The sequence below is a fragment of the Bacillus rossius genome, chromosome 5, assembly GCF_032445375.1.
Source record: "Bacillus rossius redtenbacheri isolate Brsri chromosome 5, Brsri_v3, whole genome shotgun sequence".
In the NCBI taxonomy this organism is placed as follows: domain Eukaryota; kingdom Metazoa; phylum Arthropoda; class Insecta; order Phasmatodea; family Bacillidae; genus Bacillus; species Bacillus rossius.
Window position 1 is genome coordinate 67,039,783 of NC_086333.1, and position 27,233 is coordinate 67,067,015.

At 39.5% G+C, this 27,233-nt stretch overlaps 1 protein-coding gene across 1 annotated transcript; it reads left to right on the forward strand.

Moving 5' to 3' along the window:
• The first annotated feature begins 109 nt into the window (after positions 1–109).
• On the forward strand, positions 110–26,834 carry LOC134531934 (uncharacterized). The gene is made up of 3 exons (XM_063367989.1): positions 110–305; positions 21,092–21,311; positions 24,218–26,834. Exons 1-3 carry the CDS (start codon positions 168–170, stop codon positions 24,529–24,531), a joined length of 672 nt encoding a protein of 223 aa, XP_063224059.1. The 5' UTR covers positions 110–167; the 3' UTR covers positions 24,532–26,834.
• The last annotated feature ends 399 nt before the right edge of the window (positions 26,835–27,233 follow it).

Below are 27,233 nucleotides of genomic sequence, written 5' to 3' on the forward strand. Positions count from 1 at the left end.
CTCAATTCCTCGCCACGCCCCCTCCGCCCCCCCCCCCCCCCCTGCCGCGCCCACGGGCTGTGTCGTCTCCGGCGCCGCGGGCTCTCCACGGCTCAGGGGCTCAGTCGACCAGCGAGGCGGCAGCCGACCTCTCCGGCGATGTGCTGAGCGCTACTCGAGGAGACACCATGGCCGTGGGGCCCTGGGTCGCGGCCTGCGCGCTCCTCTGCGCCGCCGCCGCCGCCGCCGCCGCCGCCGCCGACAGCAACGAGACCCGGGACTTCTGCCCCGAGCTGCAGTGGCAGAAGAACTTCGACCTGGACGAGGTACGAGCCGCCGGTCACTTGCACTTGGGGGGCCGTCGAGGGCTTCCGCGTGCTGAGATTCCAGTCACTGGATACTTACTTCTTTGGTAGCGGTATTTCCAATTCCTACGTACCACTAGCTCGCTGTAGGAAAAAGGTTTTGATTGAGATTAAAAACTGACGAAAACTAGCTTCTACTGCGCAGCTTAGGTTCCATCCCCCCCCCCTCCTCCCTTCTTTGCGACAGAGGATTTCCGTCACTCCCCTCTCTGTCGCAAAGAAGGAATGGGGAAAAACCTAAGCTGCGCAGTAGAATCTAGTTTTCGTCAGTTTTTTAATCTCCGTCAAAACCTTTCCTACAGCGAGCCAGTAGTAAACTCCGTGCCAGATTCATAAGCAGGCCGCGGGAGTAGCGGTATTTGAGGAGTAAACAGCGAAATTTTTCTGTCTCCAGGCACGTATTTTTTCGCGAGAAAAAAAAATAAATCCTGGTCGCTCATTAGACTACAACCTTGTGATTGGCGGCCGTCTGCAAGTGTGTCGTTGCCCCGCTTGGCCGGGCCACTCAGGACGCTTTTGCTTCCGTTACTGGATGGCTGTGATTGGTATTCCGACAGTATACTCATGTAACCTGAAATAAGCCCAGCCAACAATGCTGAACAAAGTTTCAAACACACAGCTGGTCTGGAAATCTTTTCGCAAAAAAAACCATACGTTATTGACAATTTGACTACAGTGTTCACCTGGCATATTTTTTATTAAGTATAGTTGAACAATAAGCGCAGGAAGCTTGGGAAAAAATAAAATTTATTATTTTGCAGAGTTAAAAAAAAACTTTTTTCTCTTTGCAGCTCAGGCAGGTACGCGTTAACTGAATTTATTTTTTAATTAATTAATTAATTGAGGTTAAAAGTCTCGCCGACATCGAAGTCATTAGAGACGAGAAGAAGGCGAAGTGATGCGGGTGAAGCAGTTACAGAATGCAAAAAAAAGGGGGCGGGGGCGGGAGGAAGCAAGAATTCCTGGAAAAAGAAAACCACCACCACACGTCCGCCACGTTTCCACACTTGCGGAAAATCCGAGGGTCGGTCCCGCCAGGAAGAGAACCCGGGACCACCGAAGGCCGCTTCTCAGACATAGAATGCCCACGAAATGTCCCTGGCATGCTCATGCTATGTGTGTACACCCCATTAGCACACACACTCCGGTCCTTGGAGAGGGAGAACAGCTTCAGTCAACACTAGACATAGTCCGCAGAGTAAACGTTCTGTTGCGAACCCAGCGAGGGGCCGAAAGGGTTGCCAGTTTTTTTTTTTTTGATGCCGTTGGGGCATGTAATTTTTGAGAAATGATTTCGAGACTACCTGAAAGTTTAATTACTGTACGATCGTCTGTGTTTAATGACTGGTGATAGAATCGAGTGGAAATCGATTTTTTTATGACGCCCAGGATCACACGGAATGTTTAAATGACTGTGTGTCTTTTAAATCGATTTATTTAAACTGTTATGATATTTTTTATTAATTTATACGTTAAATTTAACGAGTGAGGCCCAAGTCTTGGTGTAGTACAATGTTCATTTGCAGATACATAAGTAAAAAAAAAAAAAAAAAAAACATTTTTTTTTTATGAAGGTCAGGATTACGCTGAATCCAAAAACTGGTTAAAGTGGACAGTAACAACACACTTGAGTGGTCCAAGTGTGTGTTTACCATTGTTTAGAACGAAACATACAACTCGGAGGTCGATATACGGCGTGGTTTGTACGAAGATTCAGTTATTTGAAGTATAGCAAAGAACTCTTCGATTATTTGAGTTTGAAATCTTGGTTGAAAAGTCCGTGCATTTCCTGTAACTTTCTTAACAGTGCGCGCGGTGCTGCCAGCCACGTTCCCAGGGTGTCCACAAGGAAAAAATATTTCGTACCAACTTAGGCGAGAAAAAAGTACTAGATTTGAAAGAAAAAAAAGTACTAAATTATAATTTGTTATTGTTTTAACAAATTAGGAAGTTATAATGAAATTGCAATGCTATAACTTAAATATCACACGACACACACATACATTCCATAGTTTTTAAAAATAATTACGCTTAATAATAAAATATATCGGAGTTACTGTAATATTATTTGATTAATGAAAAAAAAAGTACTAGATCTGAGCGTAAATGTGCTAGACCACTAAAAAAAACATAAAAGTACTAGATCTAGTACGAAAGTAGTAACTGTGAACACCCTGCACGTTCCTTCGAAGTGTTTGTTTGCCGCGCTCTGATCAGACAGGCGGCGGGCGTATCTCCTCGCTCCGCCGACGACAAATATTTACCGGCAGCGACGCGCGACGTCGAACCAGAGATAGCGCAGCTGTCCCAGTTTACGCTCGTGAACGGACCGTCCAGAAGCGAAGGCATTTACCAACGGAGCACTGAGTCAGGCGCGCCAACATCAACTTCCCGAATGTGGGGGGGAATACAAGGGAAAAACATCACCCCCTGAAGCTGCGGAAAAAAAAAAAAAACGCAAGCGCGATCTCGGTGAAGACAGTAAGTTATTTTAAGTGATGACATGTGAGCTGTTAAAACACCTGGTTGAGAATGATAGTGTAACTTTCGAAAACCCCTTGTTGTTAACGTAAGTTTTTTTTTTAAATACAAAACTTCTTTATTTTTTTCACGTGTAACATCTTAACTCTCGGTATACGGCATTTGGTAGGAGTAATTAGGTGAATGTTGCATGGAACGGAAATTAGTAACCACGGTGCTGCCATCTGTGGCGGATGGCGCGAACCAAAATTCACAAAAACTGAGGGAAACTTCACAGTATAAATCGTTTAGTGAATTTTTTACGAGATGGACAGTATTTTTATACAATTCATTGTCGAAATTCAGGTCCGAAGCCGGGGTGTAGTAATTTTTCGAGTCAACCTTTCGCTCTGCAAATCGAATGATTTCATAGTCGACGTAGCTGCTCCGGCAACGAATTCTAGCGGCGGGCGCGGAAACTATGCGTGATTCGCATTCAGAAACGTAGTTCAAAACAAAATTTGCGTGTATTTACCTCGCTCGGCATTATTTTGAAGCATTCCACGTTATATTTCGGTGTCAGATTTTCATATTATAAGTGTAGTCGCAACATTAGCAAAATTGAATTTGCTCGTTACCGAGATGAGATGTAACACATCTCATGCGAGTACCGAAATACTCACTCACTTATTTTTTAAAAATGCCGTCCAGAAATAAGTTACTGTATTCGCCACTGTGCTCGGCAACGTCTCATCATAATCCGTCAAGTAGTTTTTAATTGATGCTGGGACAAACAGACAAAAATTAAAAAAATATATATATATTTTTGAGTTTTAAATAATGTAAATAGCTATTTTAAATAAAATGTTCATTATTTTATTCAGCGTAAAGACATTTTGCCGCACAAACCATTTTTATTATTCCCTGAGGAGTTCAGGCTTCCCAGTTTGTAAGTTGTGTGTTGATAGTCTCCCACGAAGTCACTGTCGACGAGACGTTAAACAAAAAAAGTACAAAATGAATGTCTTATCACGAGTTTCTTTCCTGGCAGTTAATCTCAAGAGGTCAAGCGCCCTGTGATGATGTCATCAGAGATTAATGTTAGCAGTGTGAGAGCATCTCAAAAATGAAAGGCTGGTACTGAAATCTCCTCAAAACATCATACAAAGTATTGATGCAAAATGCAGAAACAGTTAATTTATTTACATTTGTGTAAAGATGAACTTTATTATTTTTAAATAAACTTATATTTTGGTTTTTTTACAACAGTTATTCCCAGCTACATTATTTTCGTTTTAATTAATAAATTTGACTAGGTTATGACTGTTGTGTATGTGTGTGTTTGTGTTTGTCTACACTTTTCGTTGCTATTAAATTTAGCTTACTAACTTTGATGTATTGGGACTTAAGGAGCTCCATGTTTAGAAACTGCACAGTCAGTTACCTTTAATGAGGTCAAGACACCGCGCATGCGCTGTTAAAAAATTTTTTATCTTCAATTTACGAAGAACGCTGGTTACAAATTATCCAGGGCTCTTCGTAAATTAACGGCTTTCTTCTTAAATTTACGGACATTGAGTTCATTTACTTTGAACATAAATCCAAGAGAATATTCTTGATATATTAGCAAAACATTCAAAAACTGATTAAGTCTACAGCAAGAACACTTTTCTTTTGTCCACATGTATGTTTGTTTACATTTGTTCAGAACAAAACATAAAACTCGGAACTCGGAATACGTCATAGTTTCTACGAAGATTCAGTTATTTGAAATTACGAAGAACTCTTCATTTATGTGAGTTAAATTATCGTTGAAAAGTCTGTAAAATTTACTGTAACTTCTAACAGTGCACAGAATTATCTGTGCTGTCTTTACTATCTAAAATTTTACATCGGATGATTAATGATGTATGTTAAAAAATAATAATTTAAATTACATTAGTATGTTCTTGAGCCCCTTATATAATACGACCTGGATCACCATGCGTTTTCATAATAATATTACATCATGAAAGAAGGTCCAATATCTTTGACAGTTTTCACCTTAAAATCACAAAGATACACTGGTAAAACATAATCTAGGGCTCTTCGATGATTTGAGGGTATCTTCGTAAAACTACAGGCTCTGAGTTAACTTATTTTGAACACGAACCAACAAGAATTATCTGGAGCAGTGACGAAACCTTCGAACACTTGTTCATTACACAGTAAACACATTATTGTTCCTTAAAACACACATGCTCAGCCTGTTAACAACGGAAAACACAACTTGGATGTCGGAATATAGCGTCGTTTCTAAGAAGATCCAATTTTATGTACCTAACTACGAAGAGCATTCCTTTTCCTTGTAGAAAAATCCGTTAAATTACTGTAAATTTCTAGCAGTGATTAAATTATTTATTTGATAGCATACAAGTACCACTTCAGCTGTAGTGAACGGTAATTAGCACAGCCTACTGATTTGTGATGATCGATTAAAATTATACCCCCGCCTACATGCAGTGTTAGAAACTGCAGTAAATTTACGACCTTTTAAACGAAGTAATTGCCTCGAATAATATAGAAATGTTCTTCGTAATTTCGGATAACTGAATATCCGTAAAAACTACGCTGTATTCCAACTTCCTAGTTCCGTGATCCGCTGTGAACAGGATGAACAGTCAAGTGTTCTTGCTGATGACTGAACAAGTTTCTGAATGTTTTTTTTTTGTGGTATACTGAGATTATTCTTTTGTATTCGTGCTCATTGTAAGTGAAATCATTACCAGTTAATTTACGAAGATCCCTGGATAATTTATAACCAACGTTAGATTTTTAACAAATGATGGGTTTCAGAAGAAAACACACGATTTGAAAACTTCTCAAGATAACCGAGTGGTGTATGTTTACGAAAAGTATTTAATAATGCGTCAAGGGCGGATGGGTGTTTCTGTTTCCTTATTTCGTTTCTAAACTGTATTTTCAGGAACGTCTAAAATGCTAAAACGAGTGTTTTCAGAATTAATTTTTAGACATGAACTGCCCCTAATGCACCTAAGGGACTGGCATTACACCCTTTTATCTTCTTTCTCCAGCTAGAAGCACCAGCGAGTGTCGCTCTTACATACAACCCCGCTTGACTAGGCGGGACTCGAGTAACTTAACTCGAGTCTTGGAAATTCTCAACTGAACAGATCTTTGAAAGTCTTCGTCAAGTTAAGGTTTGGTAATGCAGTGGTTAACTTTATAACACCTCCGTAAATTAGTTGTTTTCTATGGCTTACATATTTAGTAGAGTCCTGAATGAGTTTAAATATAAAGGGTTCAGAACGACGAAATATTCCTGCGGTTTCTCGGGAAATGAACTAGAAAGAACGAGAGCGCGCGCGTCAATCTGTCGTGAACTCTCACTCCGTGATTGCATTACAGAGTAAATGCGGCGCGCCGTCGCCTCACCGATATTGAAAAATGAAAATAATAATAATAATAATAATTCGTTACTTTCGATTGCTTTCGCCTGACATTTCAATTTTGAAAACATAATTAACTTCATCTTCTCTTTGGCAGCTTATAAATCGTGGCATATTGAGGTTAAACTCCACACAAAAAATAATAACTAAACGAAACATATATTTCTTACAGTTTATTTATTACTTTAGCTCTTAAATAAATTTTTTTAATTATATCGTTTACATTCGTTTTACTTTTGGTAGCTTATACATATTTGAATTTTCATGTCATTCGGCAAAAAAAACATTTTGACTAACTTAGAATATATATATATATATATATATATATATATATATATACATCGTTATTTTTCAATACTTTCGCACTTTAATAACAGTTTTCAAGAATTATGTTGCTCTTTTTATTCACGATATTCACAACCGATAAGCCCAAACGAAATTAAACTGCGCGCGCTATTTTTATACTCTATACTACTCCTGAAACGCAGGCGTAAAATTTGCTGCACGTAAACCAACACGGGATTTAAAAAAAAAATCTTTAGGGACATATACATTTCAAGAAAAAAATTGAACACTCTTTAGCTTGCAATAAAATAAGTCCGTGTAATGGCAGCCGTCTGCAGGCTGTTCAAACGCGGTGAATGCATTTATGTGATTCGTGTGTTGACAGTTGACAATTAGCCTATTCTTGGAAGAAACTCAACTAATCACGAAACACATGCGATTTATACAGTGTGTTTTAACTCATTATGAGTTAGTCTTGTAATTTTTCACGAAAAATACACGCTTATAGCGTTTACACAAACTAAAAAAAAATAATAGTTTTCTCTTGCAACTAGTTATTTATAGCGGAAGTAGATAGAGGCGAAAACCACCGTGTAGCACGAAACTGTTTTTCCCGCGTGCACCGATATCAATTATGCATATTGGAATAAGTATTTTTAACACACTGAGAAAACGCAACAGGTTTGCAATAGGCTTAAATTTAAAAAAAGCCGTTATCATGCTTCAAATTAAATTATATATCACGTTTTTCCTGCCCTCATACGCGACATAGTCAAGTACGCGTGATGAAACTAAAACAAGTAATATTTTGTTTTCATGTTTGAAATGCCACAACTAGTGAGTATGTTGAACAATCCATGCGAATTATTTCTTTTCGCTACTGTTTTACGAGACAGCAGTGAAATAACTTGTTGCATGCTTGAAACTCCGAGTATTGTCCGTGTTTTCGATGATGCCTCCAGTTAAAAAACATCTAAACTGGGTATTTGTATAACCGCAGATGAACAGTCTATATCAGTGGTTCCCAAACTTTTTCAGCTTGCGACCCACCTTTCCTTATAGGAATACCTCCATGGTGGAGTGAAAAACCTTATTTGTATCGTACCCCTTCCTTATGTACATATAATTTATCATCAAATATTGCAAATATACAGATTATTTTTTTAAGATACCGATTGATTATTAATAAACAATTTGTGTTCTCATTTGAAAATGGTTGAAAAAATATAAGCACTTTGTAGCAAAACAGTTATTTATTTAACAATAGATATGTGTTTACACACAATTCTGTTTGTTTCGATTTTCCTTATCTTTTCTGACGGTTATTCGATTGTTTCTGATAGTTTTAGGATCGAGTCGCGACCCACTAGTGGGTCGCGACCCACCGTTTGGAAACCGCTGGTCTATATTGATCGTGGGGTTGGTTCCTACAACTCTAATTTTTTTTTATCTCTGTGAAGGTAGCGGCAGGTTCGGCATGAAGGAACGTGTCGCACAGCTAGCACGCCACTGACTCGCACACATGTCGCGAATCCTAAAGCAGTTTACGCGCAGCCTTCTGCTGACCAGATGCGCAACTGAAGAAGCTCAGCGGACCTGAACAATGAGCGATCATTCACTCTTTAGCCAGGAGTCGACTAATCAAACACTGGAAATGTTATATATACATATCAGCCCAAACACATTGGTGTGTAAATCATTTATAATAGTACAGTGTGGGCCAGGAGTTTTAAATGTGAATAATTGTATTTATAATTAGTTTCCAATGATTTTCACAGACATAAAAGACCTAGGGTGGGATATTGTTTACCACCTGCATAGCGATTCCATGCTCATTAAATATGAGCTATGAGTGATAATCACGTTCAATACAACGTTATAGACAGTCCTACGAGTAAAACATACGAAAATTATATTCTGCAATTTCAATTACTCCATAATCTAAATTTTTTGAAGAGTTAAAAAATATTTTGGCATTTACAAATTATTTGAAAAAATTTCCAAAATTGATTCATACATATTCTATTATTATAAGGACAACACGAATTTCTGTATTAGTGATTTATTTGTAAATACTTAATTTCGAAAAAAATGGACTTATTTCAAAAATTCTTGCCATGTCACTAAGCTACAATATTCCAGATGGACATACGCTATGTTTTATTTGAAAAAAAAATTCTGCAAGATTTATCAATGTTTGTTAGTTAAGATGGAGAAAAACTACCAAATTTTTATTTTTTATTTTTACAAGTGTTTAAAGTGTAATAAATCTTTACGGCAAAGTCTATTATGTTTCCCCATTCCTGGGCGGGAAATACTGTTCCGTATCCGCAGACTATACAATGACAGCAGGCCGAAAAGACGTTGCGAAGAACAGTGATGTATACTGTGAATATGCGAACCATAGGGTGGAGCATCGATAGGTCGAACATCCGGTATTAATTTGGAACAGTATTTTTATAAAACCTCTCTGTTAAAAAACATCATATATCCGCGTGAAGCCGGGTACCACAGTTAATATAATCTATATAAATAAAAATGTAAATTTTCGTTGGTTCAAAATCTTAAATCTCCGAAAGTTCCTCACCGAAGAATACGCGCGTGTTTTTATATACCTATTTCACACCTGTGTCAGGTAAAAATATAGATAAAAACGCAATATATATGAATGTTTGTGTGTTCATCTTCTGTTTTATAAAGCTAGAGATATAGATATGAATGTATATAGACTCAGAGATAGCGATAGAGAGGTATATAGAGATACAGAGAGGGAGTTACACAGATATAGAGAGATAGAACGAGAGATATATGTATATGTATAGAGAGATGTCGAGATATAGAATGGGAGATAGACTGAGGTATAGATATAAACATAGATACATTGAGAGATATGAATTTGTATAGGATTGTAGTGAAATTTATAGAGGGACATAAGTAGAGAGATAGGGAGATAAAGATTATTTCTATGTGTGTACCAAATTCGAAAAAAATTAAAGAGGAATAGCAATGTAGGTATGCCGGGCATTAGCTAATGTACATAACTTTTTTTTTTTACACTTTCCCTAATCACCATTGTGTCTGAAAGCCTGCCATCGTTAATAGAGACTTTTTTTTTTAACTTCAGAACCAGTTTGTGTGCACTCTGTTGACGTGCCATTAATCTCTCTCCGTCTCTCCGGATATGCGTCAGGTTTGCTCTGCTCGTCCGCAATCAAAGCGAGCACATAATTTCGTGAACACGGTTTCGGGTTCAGCTTTAATTGCCGGTCAACAGCTCGACGCCAGCTACTGGTCAGCGCTTATCAAGCGCTCGCGAAGGCAAAATACGTTACCATGCGCAGAATATGACACAATTCGTTGTCACTTCAAAAAAGGAACCTTGTTAGGTGTATTCTTTATTTTTTTTACTAGTTTTGAATCAACTTTATAAATGTTTTTAAAGTAATTTTTTTCACTCCTAACTAACAATATTTCAACCCTTCAAAAATGTCAGATGATGGTGTGATAAAAAAATTTAAGATTATTTAGTAAGCTGTTTTAAAGTAAAACCGTGTATAACATAGGCCCATTAGCTATTTTTACTGACTGTGACTTTCCATCATGGTTAATATTCAGTGAACATCGAGTCACTACACATGTAAAATTACAGATATTTGTAAATTTGTACATTCACATGAAAACAACTGTATTACTGCAAAATTGTGTTCGCATTAAAACTTGGGTTCGGAGTATTACCCGGGCATTAATGGTTTCTGTGTTGTCCCAGTTCCTCCAATAGTTAAAGTTATTTATAAACCGTTCCCTGAATAGCTTTACAGTGTTAACTGCGCACATCAATAAGCATAATAAAACAAATAAGTCAAATTATTGAATATTCGATTATACTTTTAATTGTTAAAAAAAAATGCTTGAATGAAATTTTGATTAAAATATAAAATAATGCGCTAATTTCGTAAGAAATACTCAGTATATCTTTAAAAACGTATTTCATGTATATAAAAATAACCATAGCCATGTGTTGCACAAAGTTACAATATATTTCTTGTAGTATTACAAATTATTTCTTGGCAACGAATCTTTTGTTAGAGTACAGAGAAAAAAAAAATTCTGCGTAGGTAGTCGCTATTCAGACATGTTTGCGTTTGCGTTTACTAACGTTTTTCTTGCGTGAGATTCCACTCACGCTATGTCCTCTCGTGCGAAAGTGCCCTGTCCTCGTGAATGCTAACGCGTAGCGCTCACACGTTTACGACCACAGCGGCCTCTGAGCCTACGTGTTACATGTGTTACATGTGTAACAACATGCTAGTCGATTGTGAGATACTGTCGTCTGCGAATATAATATTCACACTGATGCCATTGCACATATGCCATTTCTGAGGTTAACAGGAAACAAGATAAAAATTAGATTAGGGTCCAAAATGAAAACAAAAATATTTTCTTAAAACTTCAACTCTATATACCTATATAAATTCCATCATTTTGTCTCAACTGCGACCCAGTGTTTTAATTTGTCCCTAACAAGAAACTTTGTCACTTTGACCTTCCCCCTACTTAATGGTCCTCGCTGAAAATTTTCAATTATAATTTTATTGCGATTACGTAACACGTGTTTGAATATATAAATATATGTAATCCTTTAAAAGTTTTACTTTTTTATTCTATACGTCTATGTAGTCGCTAGCTACATCATCGTGACGTACGACGCCATCGCAGTTCAAGGAAAGTGAGGACGGTACAGGACATATCCCAGCATTCCAGAGAAGTCACAGGAAACGGAAGTCAGCCTGGGCATAGCGTGGGTTAAGACTTCCCCCTGTCAGTTTTAAGCTAGTTTTAAGCTAATTTTAACTTATTTAAAATTTATTTACTGCAATGGTAAAAATATATATCGTTATAAGATTTGGTTTTTTTATAGAGATATTAAGTGATTTTAATATTTTTCCAACCAAGTTTATATATATATATATATATATATATATATATATATATATAGTTTTCAAGCCCTTATTTTGTGTGTAAACATCGGCGTTCCAAAAAGTCCACCATTCTCTGAGATTTTTGTGTGACATTAAATTTTCTTTTAAAATTCAAACGTAAAGAAAACTGACTCATAGAATTGTTGGGGAGATTATGACCCGGAGGCGTAACTCCAGTTTCTTACCGCTACAGATGGGCGTAGATCCTTCGAAAGGGGGAAGGGGGGGGGGGCTAGAATAAAAATATCTGAGGGAGGGGGGGTGGCACTTTCGCTTGCAAAATAGAATGGGAATGATAGAAGTTATCACAATTCCCCCCTCCCACCTCCGCCACGGTAATCCTACAGAATTTCTCCCCTGCACTACGTCACTTCGGTATATGTTTCAATCGAGTAAAGCTATGTGCATAATAATAATAAGTGGTTTATTGCTTGGTGCCGAAATATGAGTCACGGTAATAAAGCAGTCAAACTGTTTTGCCACACTGTTGCGAGAGAACGTTTTCATTAGCGAGTCGGTTAACTGACGCGACTTCAAACAAGATTTCCAGGAAAAACTTCACAAAACGAGTTTTCTGACTTCTCTAAGATCTTCCATAATTTTCCTGTGAACAAAACGTGTGATATTTCCATAGAGAAAAAAAACAATATATATTTTTGAACAACTTTCTAAAACTGTCATTATCACAACGTATACACAACGAGTTGTTCAGTGTCATGTCATAACTGTTTACACAGAACCCAAAAGCCTGAAAACCATGTACAAAGTTATGTTTCTTCCATCGCACTCCAAAGCACCATTGAAGGTGGTATCCATGCCAAAAATAATACAACCCTGCTCAAAAAATGTTCTTGGCACAACAGAAACGCAACGAAAACTGAACCCAAATACAACATTGTTTCGAGGATGCTAGAGGCGAGGCAACGAGGCAGGCCAGGCGGCAAGCGCAGCGGGGGGTCCAGGGGAGGCCCCATCTCCCGGACAAGTAGCGCCCGTCCCTCTGCGGTGATCCGATTAGGAGCGACACCTCTCTCCCTGTCTCTCGGGGGTTCGGCACGTTCGCAGAGTCCCGTCTGCATGTAGTGGCGTAACTAGAACGCCATTGTTCTTGGAGCTTCGAGTGTTAAATTCGGGGATTATGATGATGCGACACTTCGGAGGGATTTTTCGAGGCCTGGACTTCTCAAGTACGCAAGACGTCTCCGGCCTCCGGCGAGGGCGTGACGGAATCTGGTGGCGATACTTGCGAATCCTGGGGGGAGGGGGGTGACCCCTTGGTGAGCGATAGCGGGCGACGAGCGATGGACTTCGTGCGCTTGTTGTATGTGCCAGAAACGAGTGAGTAGTACGCTGTAGTGTGTTGAGATAGATTTGCGCGGTGAGAGACGAGCATTGTAGATCCACTGTCGAGCCCAGATCCAGGGAGGTGAGTGAATTGTGGACTTAGAGAGAAAAAGTAAATAATTCGTGGCTAGACAATTAAATGGTCATAATTTAATTAATAGTGTAAATATTAGTAAACATATAAAACTATGTAGCTAATTAATTGGGCTATCCTTTCGAACCTGTTTTCCCACTCGTACCAAAACGTATGGTTTAGTTAATAGGTTTAGACATATGGAATGGGCCTTTGTCTAGCCATTTGATTCGAATTCTCCGACCTTATATTATATGTACCTCAGACTATTTCCCTGATTTTTATCCCGTGATTCCATGATTATTCTAGGTTTTCTTTGTTTTCCTTATTCTGGAGAGGCCACCAATAGAAGTCAGGACAGTCATTACTCAATGAAAGTTAGAACTTTTCAAACCCCACAATTTAAAAATGTCTAATGACTGTAAACTTTGGCCATTACTCTGCACGTATCGCATGACTTGTAAGGTTTCCATGGATTATATCAGCAATCAACTTGTAATCTATAATATAAAAATGAATCGCAAAATGTGTTGGTAAGCGCATAACTCAACAACGCCTGGACCAATTTGGCCAATTTTTTTTTTTTAAATGTTCGTTGAAGTTCAAAGATGGTTTTTACGGCGAGAAAAATTCGAATAATTTCCGGAAAAACCCTAAAACCAGTCATTTTCGTTTTCCTATACAAACGTTTTCTAACTAAAACGAGCACTCATTGTTGTTTAAACAATGTAGGTATGTTCCTAACGTCAAAGAGTCAATTTGCACTTTATTACCTCTGTACAAAGTTCAATCATATCTATCAAAACAGTGTGCGTTGGAGCACAGATAAACAAAAAAAAAAACCGAAATCGAATAGTTCAATTTGGTCGGCTTCGCGATATTATTTCATTTGTTTTACTTTAAAATGCATCAGTTTTCAAGTCATTACATCAGTCAAACAAAACCAGCGTTACCAAAAGTATTTCATAAGTTTAAGTTTTTATTATTTCATTTCCCTATTTTAAATACGGCTTGAAGGATTTGACTCCAAGTCATATCAAATTTAAAAAAAGTTGAAACAACAACAAACTGTCAATGTCAGTGTTTTTTTTTGTTTTTAATTTTTATTTTTATTTTAGGCTACCTACCCTAATGAGTTTGCTTTTGTCAACTTATACACGAAACAAATTCTTACCTATATAGTGTTTTGTGCAGTGTTTATTTACCTATGATCGCTAATTATTGCATGTGACAAAATAATTGGTATATAATATAGATATGCTTCCTATTAGACGAATCAATTTAGGTAGAAGAACCCGAAATGCTACAAACCAAGCTAATTACCGATCTAATCATGCACTACAATGAAAATAAAAATTATTATGTTTCACATGATTAACAATAAAGAGATTACTTATTTTTTATTTATCTTTTTATTTATATGTTTTATTTAATTATATTTCTTATTCACAACACCCTATCACCAGGGTGACGGTTCTGTTCAGGATAATTTTTTGCCCCGACTATAAAATATGTAGGAACAAAAAAATGTCATATTACAAATCGTTTTGACAGGACTTTATTGCAATTTAATTAGGCAGTACGAAGTCTGCCGGGTCAGCTAGTTTTCAATATAAAGTTACGCATTAAAATATATCTCGAAATAAAACCCCTTCACGTGTGACCAAACCCTGCGAATTTCGTCTCCCCTTCCTTCCTTCTAGGCGGTTCTGGAATTTTGTACACCCTTCTAATAACCTTATGCATACTTACTGACCTACTTACTGTCCAAACAACACGTTCTTAACGAAGGACAAACAACTTGACCCGCGCGGTAACCGAACCCAGGCCTCACGCCGAGTCACGCCTCCAAGCGTCATCTGCGGGGAATACATCGCACAAAGTCGGCGTGACTCACTCGAGCCCGATGCGCCAAAGATTCACTGACCTCCAGTTAGTTCCGGAAATACCTATTCTAAGATCATCGGAAAAAAAGAGGAAAAACATCATTTGGTCAGAACTCATAATTATTAGCATTTTTAGATTATTTTAAATGTCACTGACCTAAAATAAACAAATTTTATTTTCTATATGATAATCTAGACTTGCGAAAAAAAATCTCCCCATTACAGTTACAAAAAAAAACACACGCACACGAAGACGTTCGAACGTCGTGTGCCTAACTTTGGGTATGTGAATCTTAGAGTTTTCCCACTGGGTACTATGTGCGACGTTCAATTGTCGACCATGGTTTTTTTTCTCCCCCTTCAGCATCTTAATTGTTGCTGTAAATTGGTCGACCGTTAAATGCCCCTTAGCTGGACAGCTTGCAGGGAGCAACTTGCTCGTTAAGTGTTGCTAACATCCCGAATTTCGCTTTCCCTGCACCCATCCGTACAAGACGTAGCTGCAACTAAGGTTAACTGCAGCCGGCGAGGGGTCTAGGGAACGACAGTACTTGCGCTCATCGGCGCCACTAACCTAGGATGCCCGGACAAGCAACATAGGGCGTGGCTGGCAGTCTCAAGCCGTGAATGGAAAAACCTTTCTGAGGAGCTAAAATATCATGGTGGCGTAGGACCACGTTAGTGGCAGCAATACTCAAGTTCATATGCCGTAAAGCGGGATGAATAGAAACATTCCGCTGTAGGACTCTTTGAATTAAAAATCCTTTCAATAATATATGGTAAAAAAAAGGCAAAGAAAAATTAATATTATAAAATATTTTGAACGAAGCTACGATCGTAACTTGCGAAACAATGATAGCCATAAACTCATGCGTTTGTAATTGACTGTAAAAGTTTACCGTTTTCATCTTTAATTTTTTTTCTAGGATTGATTTTTTTTATTTATAAACTTAACAACCTATTTACCTGGCTAAAAAAGTTAAAAGAGGCGCTCTAATACGCTACAGGGTCTAGCTACGTATGTGAGGTCGCAAGAACATAACTGCGCACTTGAATTAGGACACCACCTTAACTATGAGTCATGCTTTGGGAATAAGGCCTGACCTTCAAACACGAAGAAGTTTGAATATCTTCGTGTACAGTGCTGCTAGTCCGCTGCTGCTCTTTTATCGACCCCTTGGGTTGCCGGTTAACGAACTAAACGGCGATGAATTATTATTCGGACGGATGCGGCGGTTAACTGGCCCAGATAAGGGCTAATTAGCGCAGGAGGGAGACGCTTGCGGCAGGAAGCGGTCCTCAGGTCAACAGGGGTCGCAGGGCGGAGGGCCCTAGTGCGACAAGTGCGCCGGGGGGGGGGGGGGAACTCATTCAAAGGTCTGTCGTTCGACAATCATCACATCAGAGTGAGTATTGCAGTGGTGCAGGCCACGGGCGTGTCCAACAGTGATCAGTGTGTTTACCAATGGGCGTATCCAGGGGGAACCTACCTTTCGAAGCAAAAAAAAAAAAAAAAACATTTCTGAAAATTTTTGCAACAGGTTGGTTGCTGGTATTTTAAACCTTTAAAAGAAACAAATCACGAAATAGGAACACTGTGTAAATAGTGGGAAGGAGGGGGTGGAATTTTTTCCGTGAAGTTGTAATACTATGAGAAATCCTAAACGCTGTAATTCTTATGACATATGCTCTGTACATTTTCTTATCATCCGTGGAAACATTATAACAAATAAAAAGGAAACGAAAATAAGTTTAATACTCATTTTATAACCGCACTTCCAATTACCTTTAATATAAATTTATTTCTTCTTGATATAAATTTTTATAAAGTTTTTTTTTTTAACTTTTTGAAGTATTTTATTTTCAATTTTTTTAATATATTTTTAAAATTAAACGTAGCCTATGTCCATATGGAATAATGCAGCTTTATAACAGTGAAAGGGTTGTTGAAATCGGCCAGTAGTTTTAGAGTTTACTTCGGACAAACCAACAACCCCACAATTTCTCTTTATAATATTAGTATATATTTACAACTCCCTTACGATCCACTGACTCACTAACTGCCTACTCTCCCACACAAATACGAATCCACTTCCAGACAAGCTGGATATTTGGTATCTTACAAGTTTGTAGCTTTCAGCCTGTAACTGGCGGAAAAATTACAAAAAAAGTTAATTGTCAATTTTCAACCCTGAAAAAAGTTTAAATGGTGACGCAACTACAAAGTCGGTGCAAAAATTTCTTCGGGGGCCTGTTATGACTAAACATTAAGACGTTTAAAAAAACAGACTGCGCCGTCGTATGGGATTTGACAAGATCTACAATCTTGGCCATGAAAGTTTTTGTCGCATCTCCATCGGTTGTACTTCAGATAGAGCTAAATTTTTGGATACTTGGGAAATTTATTGTAAAAATTTTTCAAAATATTTTATTATTTTCTACGCTTAAATTTTCCACCTTTCTTAAAGGTTTTTTTTTTTCCACACTTACATTGCATCTAGAATCGTCAAATTTGGGACGCATTTGGCAATTGGATGCGCCAATGTGCTTGCCGAATTTGATGACTTTAGCTGTCCATAAAGTTTGGAAAAAAACCAAATGTAATCATTATGTATATATTTATATTGTCGCGGTCTGGAAATTTCAGTATTCTTTTTTTCTTAAATTTATTTTACACTTGTTTCTCGTCAGGTTTACGTGTTGGTGTACGTGCACGTTTCCAGGCTCGGCCGGTTGATTTCGACACGCGGGTCTTGGAATATAGGTTGCTGCGACATTAGTTTACAGGCACCGCGGGCTTTTGCGAGGCTGCGTGGTTAGCTAATTCTCGCGGGTCGCTGGCCAGGGCCCGCTGAGAGGTTGCAACACGCCGTTCCAGAAAAACCCGCTGTGTAACGTCGATTTTGTTTGTTCTGCCACGCGAGGCTTTTGTGTACTCGTTTCGAGGACTCTGTCCTGATTAGTGTTGCCATCTGGCGTCCGACTTTGGAAACGTAGACTGAAAAAAACAATCGAGCAGCGCAAGAGGGAGAGGGGGAAACTCGCTCGCGCCTGCGCAGAAGGAACGGCTGACTTCACTTGTTTTTCATTTTTCCTTGTGGAAGAGGGGGGACAGCGAGTTCCCCCTGGCTAAGTTTTCCCGGTGTTCGTGTTTTTTTTTTCCCGGTATGGCCTAATTTTGTAGTTAAAACCTCCTTCCAGGGAGGGGCCGAGGCTTTTTGCCTGGGGACCTCTCTGGAAGCCGGGTCCACGTCGGTTTGAAACAACTTTTCTTCGCCTCAAGTCAGAGGGTAAGTGGTTGGCCATGGCTCGTTCGCCACGACCATTTCTTGGACGATCTTCGTATTAACCTTTTAAGAAATAATGTAGTATTATTCCATCCCTATTATTTATTATTTGGTTTTGGGAAAAATCGACGTCTGGTTATAAGCATGTATGTAGTGTTAACTGGGAAGTGTACTGTTCCTCAGCGGAGCTGCGGCGACGGCCATGTTGTTGTAGCGATAATTGTTTGCCGGCTGACTTCACTTTAATGTGTATTTAATGTATTTATTTATTCGTGAATCTATTTGTTAACTTATTTGTTATTAATTCATGTGTTAAACTTTTTTTTTCAGAGTTTGTTTATCGTGTTTCTAGTATTTATCCTAATAAATAAAATCTGTGCTTGAATGAACTAATCATGTTTCTTTTCAGTACATAAATTATACCCTACACTTCCTGTATAGGGAGAAGACTTGGTCTTGAGTACCATGCCTACCAACGAGCTACAGAACCACCCCCCAATGTTATAGGTTATTTATTGCTATGTGTATAGGTGTACGCGGGACGTCTGACGGAGTCACGTCACAAGACTCGACCAATCATACTCGTGGTGCCAATTTATTTATTTATTTATTTGTCATTATAATTATTTTTGTTTTAATAATAATTAATTTCTTTTTGAACTTTGCATTTCAAAATTGTAGGAGGTACACAGTAGAATGGATTAGCTCTAAGAAAAGTGTGAGGTTTGTTTATTTGTGTGTTCAGGGAATGAACTCCAGGGGAACAGTAAGGCATTATTGTGTTGTTTTTGAGATGAGAGAGTTGTTGTTATTGTCCAGCCAGTGGAGCTGAGCTGGGACAATTTGAGGTGTCCCTGGGAGAGTAGGGATTGTAGCGCGGACCCATAGGAGATGGGCTGGCTACTGGTTGAGGGTCGGGTGACTTGAAATGTCCGTAAAACTGTTCAAAAATACAGCCGCAGAGTCCCGGCCTTGACATATCATGTGAAATTTGACGCATATATATCTTTTGACATGACAACGTCTAATAAATCGATAAACGCCGGCTGCGCGCACGAAAAAGTGTCCCGTAACGCACATTTTCCCGTTTCGCTGTGTCCCGTTACGCTCATTGTACGCTTGCGCCGCATCTATCTCTCTTCCACTCGATTGGAAGAACCATCGATTTGACTTTTTTGAGGCACATTAAACTTGAAACACTTCCATTCGTTTCCTACTTTTCCTATGATCGTCCTATCCTTAACAGAATAACACAGATTGGAAGAAGTTAAATAGCAAACATGTATAAAAGTTATAGTTAAAATAATCTCTTCGTAAAAGTAATAAACATATTTGAATTAATGAGTGCAAATAAAAGTAAATTTATGAATTAAATTGTAGATTTCATTTCACTCATTCTTTGTATCCATACAAAATAGTGATAATTAAATAAAAATGATTCAATTTTATTCATAAAAGTATGCAATCATTTCATCAATGTTTTGTTATGACGTTGTCACGTTTAACTATCGTCTGTAATCCGACTTTACAGACAACCTTCTTTTTACATACATTATCAAAAACTTTACTAAAAGTTATTGTAAAGATTATTTAAAAAATTATTTAGTAATAACCACACTCGGATTCCTGGTCACGTTCCTGATCCCCCACTTGCCCAGTCGCTACAGACACGACTTGCTGTGTTTCAGGAAATGAGGTGTGAATATGAAGTCAAGCAGAGATCTCATCAGTATATGCGATTATCAAACAATTTGACTTTATTTTGTTGTATAAAGCTTATTAATGTGCGCAGTTAATACTGGAAAGCTATTCAGGGAACGGTTTTACCTACTGGAGGTGCTGGGACAATACAAGTCCTAAATGCTCCGGTAAGAATCCGAACCCAGTACTACTGCGAACACAGTTTTTGTAGTTATACTGTTGTTTTCGCGTAAATGAACAAATGTTCCAAAATCTGTAATTTTACATGAATATTTCTGTTCCATTTAAAAAATAAAAAAAAATAGTACAGTGTACCTAGTCCAGGGATCGACAGACTTTCGATTGAGACAAGCCAAATATGAAGTGAACATATTCTCCAACTTTTTAGAGAGTCGCAACATGGTATTTTAAGACGTTAAAAAATATATAAAATCAAAGTATTTTATTCACAAATTCAACATACAAGTCTTAAAAATAAAGGCTTTTGAGAAGAAGGAAAAAAAAAGGAAATGTAAACAAAAAAAAAGGTAGTCATTCGTAGAGCTCTACTTTGTTGGATCGCTTTCGAAATCTTAGCTATGACAGGCAAGTAACTACTTATTTTCAATTTTAGGCACGATTGTAAGTTTTCGTCGGTCGATTGACTTCTTAATTTATTTATTTTTATTCGCATTAATGAAGAGAATGTTTAATTCGCGTGAACTGGTGGAGCCGACGATTGTTAGACTGGCAGATGCTGGTTCCGTTGTCGTGTCACGAGGTTTCAGGGAGGACTGTCCCACGTGTGGAATTTCACATGCTTAGAGACCGGAAAAATTCGCGAATTCATTTCACGATAGGCTAAAATACAAATCGTTATACCTCAGTTCTGCCTCTGCCATTGGATCTCAACTCACCTGAAATGTCTCTGGGCCAATGAGAAACACCCGGACCAAAGCTTTATCAAATCACAGGCTGCTATACGTTGGGACGTCTCACAGGACAGCAGCCAATGAGCGGGTTGGCATTTGACCGAGTGTACGTAGAACTATGGAGTTCATCCTGCAGGTCGTTGAACCCGCGAATTTTTCCGGTCCCTATACGACATGTTGTATGTTAGGGTTGAGTCCCAGGGCCGCGAGACGCCGCGAGCAGAGAACACGGCCTGTTTTATTCGCGTGAACTGGTGGATCCGACGATAGCTGGACTGGCAGATGCTGGTTCCGTTGTCGTGTCACCTAGGTTTCAAGGAGGACTGTCTGTCCCCACGTGTGGTACTGTAGGAGGTTGTGTGGTTGTCGCAGCTGATGCGGATGTGGTACGTGGTGGAGGTGCTGGAGCACCGGCAGCCGGGCGGCGCCGCCATCTCGCGCATCGACAGCTGCCCCGTGGTGCAGCTGCAGCGGCTGGGCGAGACGCGCCTCAAGCTGCTGTGGGAGGAGCCGGCCGGCGTGGTGGAGTACCACTTCCGGCTGCCCATCGCCTACACGCCCGGCTACTGGGTCGCCGAGGGCTCGCCCAACTGTGAGTGCCCCTCTCCTCCATCTGACTCCCGGCCCTCTTCGTTGTCGCACTCGCTGCGGTCGTCTCAAAGCAAAACAAAGCTTAGTTGGGACATCCAGCCCTGTATTCTCACGTTAAGGGGCCCGCCTCGTCAGGGGTGTATGTGTGTTAGTGAGGCGGGATGATAAGCGCGACGCTCGCTGGTGCTTCTAGCGCGGTGTAGCCTCTGGACTGGCGCGCAGTCTTCTCGTCGTCACAGGATAACCGTGAAATTTTAGCGCTGTAATGCAAGTCCCTTAAGTGCTTTTAATAATCTGTACTGGTTGTTTTACGCCTGAAAATTACTCTGAAAACATGCGTTTCAGCCATTTTAACTCTTCTAGAAATACAGTTTAAAAACATGATCCAAAATTATAAGTACTTTTCGGGCCTCAGCGAACTCTTAAATGCTTTTCGTGAACATACCCCACTAGGATATCTTGAGTGGTTTTGAAATCGCGTTGTTTTTCCTGAAGCTCTGCGCACCGTCTGTGTGACCAGGTAGGCCGGCCCCTTAAATGGACGGTGTTATGCAAAAATGAGTTCACCAACAAAAGTAATAAAACAAATGTTATTGGCATATAGCTGTGTAGGTAAAATTACACTCTGTATCAAGCAAAAAATAATTTTAACCAATAATTTACTGTTACGTCTAGTGGTCAAACATTCAACAACACTGCCACATACTGGCCTTCGTCTGTTCAACTTTGAGCTGAATTTACCGATTTATAAATGTTTGTGGGTTGACCCATTTTTACACAACACCATCCATAATAACATTCTAAAAATGAGTGTACGTAAGAAATAATCCATGCAATTATAATGTAGGACGTGACTGTAAATCGAATGTGGGGGAGGGGGGGCACATGATCTCAGCCCTCGGCGGGAGTAATTGCGTGAACGGGAACGGAAGTCGCATCGGAAACGGAAATGCGCGACCGCGCGGGCGCTGCTCGTCTGAGGCGGACGGCGCGAACCAAAAAGTTCGCCGAGCCAAAAGGATAAACTTTGTTAACGGTTTATTGAATTTTTTTTCACAAGATTGCCAGTGTTTTAATGAAATTTCTTGTCGAAAACCAGGTCCGAAGCAAAGGGGTTTAGTTTTTTTACAAGTCCCCCCCCCCCCCCCCCACTTGCTTTTTATCGGAGCCGTTTCATTATTTTTCGCTCTGAAAATCGAACGTCTGCTCCAGCAACCAAATCTAGCTGGTGGTCTGTCTCAGGGGACTGTCACTAGACAGGGACTACGATTCGCTCATTGCACGCTAACGATTCGTCCGTACCAACATCAGAATGTCATTCACGTTCAGAGCTAAATTATGAGTAATTTTTAAAAACGTGACTTATGAATAAACGGTAACTTTACTTTCTTCATATGATTAATTTTGATTCTAACAACATTTTAGTGTTGACAAAACAATCGAACTGTTTTTTTTAAAATAAAGTTGTAAATCAACAAATTTTACACCGTCAGGTTAGTGTACTTGGATTTTTGAATCGTGCTCGTTAAAAGAGGGCTGTGTTTTAAATATGCCTGTCTCATGTATTAAAAAAATTAGTATTAGGATGTTTAAATGTGTTAATAATGTGTAGCGCCTAAATATAAGGGAATCGGGAGACCTTGATAAACGTTTGTGTTTAAATACCAACATTTATGTTAATTTTTGTGTGCTCATACGTGTTTGGATGTATCAGTTCTTTCTTGAAGATACTAATTAACAGTACATTCTTTTTTGCGTATTTGCGGTGTTTATAACTACCACTTTTAATAAAGCCAGTTAGTGTGTATTGAACTAGAGGGGCATTTCTGTAAATTAATTTCGTAAATTTACGATTCAAAGGTTGTTAAGTATTGTTAAACAACTATCATTATTTTAGGTCATCAACTAACACCACGTTTTGTCTCTAATGAATACTTATGAAAAGCCTTCATTTTAACGGCGTGAATATCAAGGGATGAAAATAAAAAATTTGACTATATTTTATTAAAATGTATAAATGCATCAATGGGTCCTAAATCATGAACCTTAAGAATTCGTTGACAGCCTAGATCCTGATAAAGTCTGGAATAAACCTGTTTTTTTTTACGCTGTGTGGTTGGTGGTGTCAGAATCGATGGCGACCGTTTCAGAAAAACAAATAAAGGAACTATGTTTAACCTGGGAGTGAAATCTTTGTTTACTTCTATACTCCTCGGTCTGGCTCACGCTTCGATTGCAGTACAGAGTAAATGGCGTACACTGTTGCCAGATTGAGACTACCTGGCTTCATAATGTTAAAGTCTTATTTTGTACTAGCCATCTGCCCTAAGGGAATTTCCAAAATTCTCATCCCCTATTTAATGCCCGTAGTGCTCACCTAACTCTCAATTGTTAAGTGAGCCATTAACCCGTAAAAAAACAACACAAAATGCAAGTTTTATTTGATTCTGTTTTCACGAGAATTACGTTTATATGTAAAATGACTAAAAATTCCGAAGGTATACTAAAGTGGATTGTATGGTCAACAGACTCGAAGTGAATGAATAGTAATCTATTTCCAGCAAATGTTGAAACACTAGGAGGTTAGTTGTAGAGTAAAGAAAGAAATAACGAACATAAGCTACAGTAGTAGGTATAATATAAGCTGCCATACACTCACAGAGGGCGCCACCTCCGTTAACTAGCTAGGATATAAGCCGCCATAGTTAATACTAACTCTCGCCACCAGAGTGTGCCAGAGAGAACGCCCGCCATCTTTAATACCAACTCTCGCCACAGAGAGCGCGCCAAAAGAAAGCGCGCCACAGTCAATCACCATCTAGTTGTCGTCTGCTGGGACCCCATGCACAGTGCGCCCCAAATAATTCTCCCATGCCAATTTGTAGTACTAGTTCGTGTGCTCGGCAGCGACCCTGGCGGACCACCACGGCAAGCGCATCGCCGTGCACTTCTCCGGAGATGTGCACGTGATGAAGGCCGTCTACTCGCACCTGGTGCTCACCTTCTGCTCGGCCGCCGAGGAGAAGCTGTGGACCATCGTGCTGTCCCCGGAGAGCTCGCTGAGCGCAGTCGAGCTGCGCGGCGTCAACAAGATGCTGGAGCGGCGCGGGCTGACCCTCAGCAACGTGCGCCAGACGTGCGGCGGCGCCGGCTCCGCCCCCGCGTCGGCGGCGCTCGCGTCCCTGCTGCTGGCCGCCGGCGTCGCGGCGCTCGCCGCCTGACGCCACACGCGCTGCTCCTCTCCAACCCCTCGGCACCTGCTGTTCCTCTCCCATCTCCTTGTCTCTGACATTACGTGACTTCGTCCCGCTGAGTCACAAGTCCTTCTTCTGTCCAACCCCTCGGTACCTCTTGTTCCTCTCCCATCTCTTTGTCTCTGACATTACGTGACTTCTTCCTGCTGAGTCACACGTCCTCCTTCTCTCCAACCCCTCGGCACCTCTTGTTCCTTTCCCATCTCTTTCTCTTTGTCACCGACATTACGTGACTTCGTCCCGCCGAGTCACACGTCATTCTTCTGTCCAACCCCTCGGCAACTCTTGTTCCTCTCCCCTCTCTTTGTCACCGACATTACGTGACTTCGTCCCGCTGAGTCACACGTCCTTCTTCTCTCCAAACCCTCGGCACCTCTTGTTCCTCTCCCCTCTTTTTGTCACCGACATTACGTGACTTCGTCCCGCTGAGTCACACATCCTTCTTCTCTCCAACCCCTCGGCACCTGCTGTTCCTCTCCCATCTCTTCGTCTCTGACATTACGTGACCTTGTCCCGCTGAGTCACACGTCCTTCTTCTCTCCAACCCCTCAGCACCTCTTGTTCCTCTCCCCTCTCTTTGTCTCCGACATTACGTGACTTCGTCCCGCTGAGTCACACGTCCTTCTTCTCTCCAACCCCTCGGCACCTCTTGTTCCTCTCCCCTCTCTTTGTCACCGACATTACGTGACTTCGTCCCGCTGAGTCACACGTCCTTCTCTCCAACCCCTCGGCACCTCTTGTTCCTCTCCCATCTCTTTGTCTCTGACATTATGTGACATCTTCTCGCTGAGTCACACGTCCTTCTTCTCTCGAACCCCTTGGTACCTCTTGTTTCTTTCCCATCGCTTGGTCTCTGATTTTACGTGACTTTGTCCCGCCGAGTCACACATTCTGCTACTTTCTTCTCCTCAGTTCTACTTACTACTTTGCGAAACCTTTTTACCTGACCTTACGTGACTTAGTGCCACTTAAACACACAGCCTGCTCCATTTTAACTCCTTGGTACCTATTGTACCTTTCCTATCCCTTTGTCACTGACATTACGTGACTCAGTCCAGCTGAGTCACACATCCTATTTCTTCACTCCTACAGTTCAGTTTATGTCCCACGCAGTAATATATGAATTACGATGAACGTGTGTGATTTCAAAGGTCGGTGTAGTAACTTGTATGTTGGCTCAGCCGACATTCCGTTACACAGTGACGCAACCAGATTAATTATTCAGTTTTTTGCTGATTTGCAGGGGGGGAAAAGTTTGATACGGCAGGATTACAAATTCTTTGTAAATAGTCATTTAGCATATTTTGAGACAGAGAGAGTACAAATTATACTTGCATCACATACCTTTAAACATTTTTTCTTATTTTATATTTTGTTTTTATAGAAAGCTTGGGCTAATCAACTTAAGCTATGTTTGAATCGAATTTTAGCACTGTTCACATTTTTGACCCTACACCTTAAAGAGAAAAGCTGATATTTTCTTTTGAAACCAGAGAATTTCTGTATGCAAGCCCTGTTCTATCCCTAGTATTTACGCAGTCAGCGTAGAAAGTTAAATTGCAGTGGACGTAAATACACTATATGTCCACCAAGTATCACTGCATCCGTCCAGAGATGTGCATTCAAAGTTAATAATTCGTCTTCTTCATATTTTACGTATGAATTTTAATTTGCAACAATCTAATTGCACTTAAGTTTTAGGTATGACAACAAACTAACTTAAATCTTATTAAAAATATTCGAAAAATTGTCTACAAATAATCCAAAGTAAAACTCAAATGCCGCATCAATATTTACCCACATTAATACTGTGTAAATAATAATTTAGATTGTTATTTGTACTGTAGGATACATAGAATGTCGGATATATTTTAGTTCTGTAATTAAAATTTCATTAAGTATGATTTCTCTCTCTGTGCTCGTCTAAATTCAGTTCAAATTTATTTATATGGCGTACAAAAACAATATGGACATTATATGTACGTCTGTGCTTGTCTACAGTGCATTAAACCACAGTTAATTTATTGTTGTGTGGTCAGTGAAGAGTGAAAACATTATCATTGTACCTCACATTGTAAGAGAAGACTAAAATTGCCTTATAATTCTACGTGTGGGAGTTTTGCAAAACTCAGAAACTTAAGGACAATGGACAATAAACTGTGAGTAAATGATTAACATCAGTTTTACATAAACTATAATCATCTCTGCTAAATGTTAGACAAAATGTTACCCTTTTTTGAATCATGTATAAAAGCTTTATTACAATTAAACTAGATTGTTTTCCTGATTTACATTATAAGAAAGTTTTCAGTCGGTGCATTTTACATTTTAATTAATATAACTATTTATTACACTAACACAGCTTTAGTAAAAATTTGGTTGGATTTTCTTCCGAGTCGCATATAACTTACTTATATCTAGAAACTGAAGAAATTCACGGTTTCGATGACCTTCAGGGTAGACTACACAGTGATCTGTAAACTTGGGCAGATAACACCAGTTCATTGGTTGCTGACTTATGACTATGAGCTGTCTCAGCTGGGTAGCCTGTGATTCAACACTTCTCTGGTTGAGGGTTTCTCATTTCCCAGGAGTATTGCCTGTAAAATCGTAGCCAATACATATAAGAAAAATATTCTGCACTTTTGCAAAAGATTCCTTTGGAAACC

Excerpts from the sequence above, each read along its gene's own strand:
- LOC134531934 (XM_063367989.1), top strand. The coding sequence starts at position 168 with ATGGCCGTGGGGCCCTGGGTCGCGGCCTGCGCGCTCCTCTGCGCCGCC. Across the intron at positions 306-21,091 it reads AGAACTTCGACCTGGACGAG|CTGATGCGGATGTGGTACGT; the intron begins GTACGAGCCGCC and ends TGGTTGTCGCAG. Across the intron at positions 21,312-24,217 it reads CGCCGAGGGCTCGCCCAACT|CGACCCTGGCGGACCACCAC; the intron begins GTGAGTGCCCCT and ends TGTGCTCGGCAG.